Source organism: Urocitellus parryii, chromosome 15, assembly GCF_045843805.1.
Source record: "Urocitellus parryii isolate mUroPar1 chromosome 15, mUroPar1.hap1, whole genome shotgun sequence".
In the NCBI taxonomy this organism is placed as follows: domain Eukaryota; kingdom Metazoa; phylum Chordata; class Mammalia; order Rodentia; family Sciuridae; genus Urocitellus; species Urocitellus parryii.
The window spans coordinates 5,911,903-5,921,056 of NC_135545.1; the positions used below are offsets into that span (position 1 = coordinate 5,911,903).

The window sequence follows — 9,154 nt, forward strand, 5'->3', positions numbered from 1 at the left end:
CCCCGCCCCCTGGATTCTGGAAGGTGAGGTGCAGAGGTATTCAGACACTGGCTTCAGGCCCAGGGACCCCTCCCCGCCAGGCCTCAGGACCCCAGCCTCAGACCCTTCTCCCTCCAGACCCAGCAATCCGACCCCAACTCCCACTTCCCCGGACTCAGAGTCCCACTCCCAGGTCCTTCTCTCCTCAGACCCAGAAGTCCAGGAGCAGAATTCCCTCCTCCCTCGGAATGCAGGAATCTAGTTCCCCAGCCTCACCCGGCCCGCCCCCATACTTAGCTTTGGAAATTTGGGCTCCTGTCCCCTTCTTCCTCAGACTCAAGAATCTGGATCCTTCCTGGTACAGGACTCACAACAGCTCCCAACTGCTCCCGATCCTCTGGCTCCCTCCCCAGCCCCAAAATGCTAGGATTTCAGGCTCCTCCCTTCTGTCTCAGCCCCACCCTCTCCCTCCCTCAGACACCATGGGACGCCCCCCACCCCTTGCAGCTCTTTACTGGAGGATCCTGCTCTTGCTGCTGGGAGCCTGGGCAGGTAGGGGACAGGGAGGCCTCTGAAGGGAGGGGGCAGAAGGCAGCAGTGGTGCTGGGAGCCTGGGTGAAAGCTGGGTGGGTATGTGGGTGCGTGTGGTGGTGTGGGGCATGTGAAGAGTGAGTCTTGGTGTGGGAGCCTGTGTGGGTGGAGGTGTGGAAGACACCACAGGCGTGGGAGTGGGTTCAGTTCTGCTGAAAATGGCATCAGTATTCAGGGGGGCACTCGCACAGACACACGTGGGAGTATCGTATGAGGATCTGTGTGAATGCATGCTGACGCACACACGGCTATGTGACTCACGATGACTTGGGACCGTCAGTGAGTGAGCACACGGAGGACTGGCCGTGTGTCCATTTGAACCCACAGTGGTTGTCCTGGCCCGGGCACTGACCCCGAGGGTGGAGATCCAACCCTGTCCCTCCTGCCGCAGGATGCGCCAAGGCACAGGGGTCCAAGATCCTGGAGGGCCAGGAGTGTGAAGCCCACTCTCAGCCCTGGCAGGCGGCCTTGTTCCAGGGCCAGCGACTGCTCTGCGGGGCTGTCCTTGTTGGTGCCAACTGGATCCTCACAGCTGCCCACTGTAAAAAAACGTGAGTGGATCTCTGGGGCAGAGGCAGGCTGGGGTCTGAGGGGGTTTAGGCCTTCACTCAGGAAGAAAGCTGGACCCCTGGTCTGAGGGGAGAGGGCTGGGGTCTGGACTCTGGGTCCTGAGGGAGGAGATGCTGGGTGCCCCAGTACTCAGGTGCTCCTGCCTGGGTTCCAAGCTACCTCCTACCACTTACAGGAAGTACACAGTGCGACTGGGTGATCACAGCCTGCAGAGTAAAGACGGCCCCGAGCAGGAAATCACAGTGGCTCAGTCCATCCAACACCCCTGCTACAACAGCAGCGACGTGGATGACCACAATCACGATCTGATGCTCATCCGACTACGTGGTCGAGCATCCCTGGGGCCCAAAGTGAAGCCCATCAACCTGGCGGATAAATGTGCCCATGTTGGCCAGAAGTGCACTATATCGGGCTGGGGCACTGTCACCAGCCCCCGAGGTAGTGGGCTTGGAGGGAGAAGAGGAGCTGTTGGCCCAGTGGACCCTGAGCCATGGGCAAGGCACAGCTCCCACAGAAGATAAAGAAGGGAAAGTGATGTGTGATGTTGAGATTCACCAGAGGTCCATATTGGAAACCTTGAAGCCAGACAGGAGTGGTGAGGGAAAGAGAGTCAACAGATGGCTAAGCAGGGCTAGAAAAACAAACCCCAAAGTCCTCTTTTTGGTAGATAGCACCATCTCATGAAAACTTTCATTGTCTATGATTTTATATAATCTTCATAACAGACCTGGGATATATGGGTTCTGCAGGAGCCCAGGAAAGCAGGCTCCTCGGTCCCTTCCCTGTAGAACCCAGGAAACCTGGCCCCATCCCCTCTTGCCTTGGTATGAGTTTATACCCTTCCTCCCCCAGCACTCAGTGGTCCAGGTCCCTAGTTCCCTTCTTACTCTTGGTCCAAAAGTCTGGACCTCCATTAAAGGCATCCTTTTGGGACTTCAGAATCTAGACAGCCCCTTGCCTTACTTCATAGTGGAAAATAAAAGTTGGGGCTCAGCTCTCAGAAGCAATAGGATCCTCCAGGAAGTGGCAAAGCAAGATTCAGGTCCCTGCATGCCTGACTCCTGATGCAGATGAGATGTTGTATTGCTGCAGAAACACATCTGCTCATGAATCTACCTAAACCACAGCTCTGCCCCTTTACCTGGGGAAGTCCCTTACCATCTCTCAGCCTCCCTTTCCTCATCTGCAAGTTGAGAATCATCATCCAAGAGACTCTCTTCAGCTCCACAAGGCCTTAGGTTACATCTGTTTTCTTCATTGTGTGTTCTGAGTGTTTGGGATGGTGACTGGTACATAGAAGGTGCTCAACAAGTATTTGTTGAACAACTGAGGTAACAAGAAAGTGAAGGAATGTGTCTGTCCTTCAAATAACTGCTGTGGTTACATGAGATTGTGAGCATTTCACTCTAGCACAGAAAATTATTTTCTTATGTTTATTCCTCAAAGGAGATTAATGAAAAAAATGAATTCCACTTTCAAGCATTAATTCAACACTTATTTATTGAGCATCTAGCATGCCCCAGGTGCTTTTGTAGGCATTGGGGATCCAATTATGAACACACCATAGCACTCTGTCCTTATGGAGTTGCGTTGCCAGGTGAGGGAAATAGAGAGTAAGCAAATACTCATAAAATATCAGGTAGAGTTAAGAGCTATAATTAAATAATGTGGAGGGTAAATGTAGGGAGCGCTAGAGGGGTGGCATTTTAATTAGAGGAGCCAGGAAATGTTTCTAGGAAAGAGTGACATTTGGAAAGTGGAATTATCTAAAATTGAGCCCTCCACCCTATTGGTCTGAGGGCAAGAAGACTAGCTAAGAGGGTCAGAGGTGTTTTAAGGGGACATCACAGCCCCTTTTCCCCAGTCACCTGCCTTTCTATTTGAAAATGACTTAGGACAAGATAAGATCAGACAGCCACTCTCTAGATGGATAAAGACACGTCTGTGGTATTATTTGCAGTTTCCTTTAATGTATCTAGTACGTGGGCCCAGCAGAATGTTCCAGAATACTCCCCCAGAGCAGCTTCCAGTGAACAAAGTGGGGATTAGATCCAGATGGGAATGGAAAGAAAGGGTTGCTCTCTCACCACCTCTTTCTCCTCAGAGAACTTTCCTGATACCCTCAACTGCGCAGAAGTGCAAATCTTTTCCCAGAACAAGTGCGAGGCTGCCTACCCAGGGCAGGTCTCCGATGGCATGATTTGCGCGGGCAACAGCAACGGAGCTGACACCTGCCAGGTGAGTGACTTCTGAGATCTCCCTCATCTCGCAGGACCCTCAGGAGTTCCAGTCTTGAGAAGGGGACTCCAAAGAATTAGTACCCAGAGAGGTTGCCCCAACCCCTACTGAGTGGGAAGGAGGCACACAGGAAGCCAAACTCCCAGTCGAGGTCACAGGGCGTAGGGATCGGGAGCCTTGGAGGTGACTTCATCCTCTTAGGAACCCTTGCCTGCAGGATGACCTGTCGGGAGGGGCGCTCTAGACAATGAGGGAGACGTCCTCGCAGGGGACAGAGTCTGGCTGGAGGTTAGGCAGGCTCCCGGCGCCCTCCCAGCCTTACTTCTGGAATCTGCTGGCACCAGCCACTTCCCTCCCCTACCTGCCTGGGTCCCCTGCGATGGCTCCCTTCTCCTCTGATTGCTTCCGTGCGGAGCCAGGCTGCCTCGCCAGGTGGCCAGGGAACGTTGGCTTCGACTTTGCTGCCTCCTCAGTAAGCTCCCATCCCCTTTGCTGAGGCCTTTTTTTCCCGGTTGGCTGTAACTGCTCCGGGGTCCTCCAGGGTCCCCCGGCTTTGACTCCTTCATGGAAGCCCCACCCCCGTCGCTACGGATTGGCCCCTGAAGATAATGCTCTCTTCCTCATTGGCCAAAAATGAAGTCATTTCCACCGGTCAGGGGTTTCTTCCCTGGGGATCTGCTGTGCTGCTGTGTGTGTGTGTGTGTGTGTGTGTGTGTGTGTGTGTGTGTGTGTGTGTGTGAGAGTGTGTGTGTCCGTGCGTCTGTCTCCACAAGAACTCTGCTTCCGTCTCCCATTTTTGGCAACTGGAATCCACGGAGGAACAGCTCAGTCCCCTCCATTGGGTCCCCACTGTCTTCTCTCGGGGTGGGACCCTAGAGACTTCACTCTTCCCTCACTGCTCAGGATTTTGGCCCTAGTCCTTGGACATCCTGTGTCCCCGCCTTCTCCCTCCTGATTGGTCTCAGGGGCCGGTGCTCGTCCCCATTGGCTCCAGGGACCAATCCTGCTGAAGACCTGGTCTAAGTGCCAGGTGCTGCAGCAGGAGGGACTGTGGGTGGCTAAGGGACGTCGCCGTGTGGCTCCCCCTCCAGGGCGACTCCGGAGGCCCGCTGGTGTGCGACGGCCTGCTCCAGGGCATCACGTCGTGGGGCTCGGACCCCTGCGGGCGGCCCGATAGACCTGGCGTCTACACCAACGTCTGCCGCTACCTGGACTGGATCAAGAAGACCATGGGAAAGAGGGGATGATCCTGGGGGGACCCCGGGCCTCCTTTAATAAACTCACGAGACTGGCTGGCTTCTGGCTTGTCTGGGCTTGGCCTGGCGGGGAGGGGGAGGTGCTGCCCCTGCTGGCGGGCTTGGCGGGAGATCTGCGGAGACTTGGACCCCTTGGCCACTCTGGCCATCCCACTGCCTGAAGTGACTCCCCACCCCCAAGGACTTGGGTGAGTGGGAACATTTTTCAAGAGAGAAAATATCCAGGTGGCTGATGTGAAAGATAGTCTTTTCCCCATATTTTTATTGGTGTATTATAATTGGACATAATGATGGGATTTGATGTTAACATATTCTTACATACACACAAGATGACAATATAATTTGGCCAGCGTCACTCCCGGCACTCCCCCCTCCCTACCCACCTCTCACCCTCAGTCTCTCTCCTCTACCTTCTCCCTTTGATTTTTATGAGATCCGCCCCCACCTTTCTTTTCCTTTTTCCTCTCTAGCTTCCACATATGAGAGCAAATATATGTCCTTTTAAAGGGTTTCATTTAGTTGTAGTCATTGTTGTTCTTGAGCAGCTAAAGTGTTATAAGCTTTGGGGAGATTTTTTTTTCACTTTTTTCAATTGTGAAATCTTCATAGAGAAGAGAACAGGTGTTTACAAATGACACCTGTGGGACTAGCAAAAAAAAATATACCTGATAGCCCCCATATCTAGAAATCCTTCTCACAACCTAGAGTTGTCTTGGGGCATCTGCCATGACTATAGGAAATGACATTGTGTCCAAATTGAAATGTGGAGCAATGCGCCTTTGGGGAATTGTTCATTAGGAGGCCTGGGATAGAGCTCAGTGGCAGAGCACTTGCCTGGCATGTGTGAGGCCTTGGGTTCCATCCTGAGCATCTCGAAAAATAAATAAATAAATATTCCCTTAGGGAAAGGTGGCGGGTAGTACATAGTGTGAGGACATAAACAGTCACTGTCCTAGGATTTCAGATTATTCTTATAAAAGAGAATTTGACCGGTCCAGCTCACCTTTTCTCCTTTAGCCACAGCACAGATCACTGAGTGACCATTTGTTTGTGTTCTGGTCAGGTAACCAGTCCTATCCAATGGGTGGCTGTGTGGAGTCACATGGTAGGAAACTTGGCCACTCAGGGCTGTTGGAAGGCCATTCTCCACTAGGGCTATTTGTGTTTGAGATGTCTTGCTCACAGCAGTCTCCAAATCTGATTGGTCCAGCTTGAACTGGCCCCACCCCTTGGGCCCATCATTACTGTTAAAGGTCAAGCATGAGACTCCTTGGCTTGGCCTGAGTCCTTCCTGTGGCCCAGTGGGCTGCTGGGATTGGGGACCTATGATTGACAGTGTTCCAGAACCACAGGGAATGAGGGAGCAACTCCCCTAAAGAAGTGGGGTACTGCTCTTGGAGGAAGGGAGAAGGGAATCCAGGAAGTCAGAAACAATGGGCCATCAAACCACAGGCTGAGTCAGGAGGTGCTAGAGTCACAGTGTCCAGGGTCCCTCGGGGCAGGATGGTCAGATGCCAGTTCTCATGTGATCATGTGCTGCAGGATGAGTCACCAGACAGAGGTTCAGGACATGGGTCAGAGGGCGGGAGGTAAGAGGCCAGGTGTCTGGGTGGACTTAGCATCAGGGGTTGGGACTAACCCTGAAGGGCCCAGGGGGCTCTAACCCATGTGGGGGCATGCATCTGTATCAGGCCCAGGGCTTCTGAATCTGTCTTGAAAGCAGAGAGACTCAAGGTGTTTGAGGGTGGAACAGGGAACTTTCCTTTTCAGAGTATGCATCTGTGCAGTAGGGATACCGTGGGCTCTTCAATCCCTGACAGTCAAATTCTGACACTTGCTCCTTCAGTGTGCTACTTTGCTCAGGGGATCTGACCTCTTAAACTTCCATTTCCTCATTTGTAAAATGAAGATGTCAATCCTCACTTGGGCCAAATAGAGATAAGAATAGAGATAAGATCTGAGAACACTGGACACGCCCCCTGTAGGTAGAGCTGCGTGGCAACCTGCTTCCTTCCCTGGATGGTGGATCCCAGGAGTGATACTAACTTGGAGCCTGCTGGGTAGCTGTCAACTTCCCATCATTTTTATATAATCCTCCCAGTTGGCTCGAGAAGTAAGCTCTGCGGGTTCCCGCCTTAGAGAAGGGCAGTATGAGACTCAGGTAAGAGAAGTCCCTTACCTGAAGTTGCAGGGTGAGCAACAGGGACTCAAACCTGGGCTGGACTGACTTGTGAGCCACATTCTTTCTATGACACCCTGAGGCAGAATGGCTCAGAGATCAAGGGAGGCCTGAGCACAAAGGCAGTGGATTTGTGGGTGCCAGAGGCTTGCAAACCAGTGTTTGTGTAAGTCCCTCCTATCTTTTCTGGTCTGGGCTGGGTGCTAAAGAAAACAACAGAGCGCCTCTGCTCCTGAAGACCAGCGTTCAGCAACAAAGCCAGACTAAATAATTAAGGCCACAGCTTCCAGGGTGACAGGTCTGCCAACCACATCTGGTGATTTAGGGGTGGATGACAGGGCTCCCTGCCAACACAGCGCCTTTCCTTTGCTGAGGAGGCAGGGAACTGAGGGATGAGAGGATCTGGGATGAACATGTGGGCAGGAGACAGCATCCCGCGAGTCTGGCTAAAACTCCTCTATTTGGGAAGCCAGGAAGGAAAGATTCAGGTGCTGGGTCATGGGGCTGTGACCTCACGTGGCCCAGGGTCTGCCTGCATTCGTTTGGGGAGCTCAAATCAGGAAGGTTGATGCTCCCCAAGGCCAGGGCCCTGCTGTGCAGTGGACAAGGCCAAGGGCCCAGTTCTGGAATCTGCTGTTGGACTTGACGGGAGTCAATATCTCAGGGCTAATGAATTAGCCCAGCATCCCCGTCAGAACCGAGTTAGTTGGCAGAGTTTATTTTCAAGTTTGTGTTTAATGAAGGGTCAGTTGAAGAAGTGACAGTGGAGTTTGGGGAGAAGTTGGAATAGAGTCGAGGGTTGGGATGAGAATCAGGGTGGGATTGGGGTCAGGGTGTTGGGACTGGTGTGGGATGGCAGCTGGGTGGATCTGTGGGGAGGACGTCAAGTGGGCTCCCTGCCGCCAAGGCAGACACTGAAGTCTGAGTTGTACGTGGGGCAGGTCTGGGGTTGAGGCTCTGGTGATACTCGGTATTTGGGTCCAGGCTAAGTTTGGCTTATGGTTAGGGGAGATCCAGGGTCAAGGTTACTGAGGTCTGGGTTCTGGCCTGTGTGGATATTTGAAGTCAGGAACTCAAGTCAGGGTTGAAGTTCTGGGTTCAGGTAGAAATTGGGGTTGGTCAAGGATGAGCAGAATTTGGTGTTACGATTGTGAACCAGTCAAGGTTTGGAGTTCAGCCCAGGGCTAGTGTGAAGATTGGTGTTGGCTGGCATTAGGGTTGACCTTGAAGCTGGCCTCCAAGCTCTTTCTGCCTCTGTCGGAAGCAGCTGGCCACGCCAGCCATGCCCCTCCTCCATCAGCACCCTCGAGAGGCCACAGCCTTGACACCCTCCACCCTGCACACATCTGTTGTTGGCTTGGACTTGTTGATTTTCTCTCCTAAGCATAACTTGAATCCATGCACTTACCATCATCTCCACCTCCCAATGTCCTTGTCCAAGTCACCAACGTCCCTTCCCTAGACAAGAGCAATGACTTCCTCATGGTCTCCCAGGGTCTTCTCATCCCCCAAATACAGCAGCCAGGGTGACGTTTTGAAAATACAGGTCTTGTTATGCTCTTCTCCTCACCAAAGTCCAAGTCATTCTTCATTGTCTGCAGGATAAAGTGGGACTCACTGCGACACGCAAGGCTCCTCGGGGCCTGCCCCCATCGGCCTCTGGCTCTGGGCTGCATCCACACCGCAGCCAGCACAGGGCCCTGCACCTGTCACTTTCTTTGCACAGTGTGTCCTCCTCGCTCCGCCCATAAACTTCCAGTCAACGCTTGCTGTTCTTTCAACTCTGAGCTCATTGTCAAAATTCCCCGATGTGCTTCCACGATACCCCGTCCTTTTCCTTCAGAGCATACCATATTTTACATTGGCTTATTCTGAATTATTTGAGGTTTTTCTTTTGGAGGAGACCCACAGCTCCTTGAAGAAAAGGGCTCTATCCCAATCTGTGCAGGTGCCCTCAGTGTTAAGGGCCAGGCTATATGGGCAATGACCAAACAGACTCCATTTTTACCCTGAGACTCCATAGCATGTAAGAAATGCTTCTCCCGTGGGAAAGCCCCGCCTCTGTACCCATGACTAGTTGCCCAGCACAGCATACTTGGCAACACAAAGTAGCAATTCTTATAGGATGTAAAATCCCTCTCTTTGGTTCCCATTTTCCTTGGGCAGTGTACCTTATTGGGGAATAATTGATAGACGTTAGTAACCATTCTTTAACTTGTACTTGACTAGGGTCACTTTGATCCATTTCTCTTTTGATTATGATTATGGAAAATCCCATGAGAAATACTGAAATAGAGTGAAAATACGATTCAGGACATTGCATTGTTTGGTTAAGGGTGTC

The 9,154-nt window shown here is 52.3% G+C and overlaps 1 protein-coding gene across 1 annotated transcript; it reads left to right on the plus strand.

Moving 5' to 3' along the window:
• The first annotated feature begins 461 nt into the window (after window positions 1-461).
• Window positions 462-4,625, plus strand: Klk8 (kallikrein related peptidase 8). The gene is made up of 5 exons (XM_026406408.1): window positions 462-531; window positions 962-1,121; window positions 1,316-1,578; window positions 3,245-3,378; window positions 4,470-4,625. The coding sequence occupies exons 1-5, from the start codon at window positions 462-464 to the stop codon at window positions 4,623-4,625; spliced, it is 783 nt and encodes a 260-aa protein (XP_026262193.1).
• Window positions 4,626-9,154: the final 4,529 nt, after the last annotated feature.

Excerpts from the sequence above, each read along its gene's own strand:
- Klk8 (XM_026406408.1), top strand. The coding sequence starts at position 462 with ATGGGACGCCCCCCACCCCTTGCAGCTCTTTACTGGAGGATCCTGCTC. Across the intron at positions 1,122-1,315 it reads GCTGCCCACTGTAAAAAAAC|GAAGTACACAGTGCGACTGG; the intron begins GTGAGTGGATCT and ends TACCACTTACAG. Across the intron at positions 1,579-3,244 it reads CACTGTCACCAGCCCCCGAG|AGAACTTTCCTGATACCCTC; the intron begins GTAGTGGGCTTG and ends CTTTCTCCTCAG.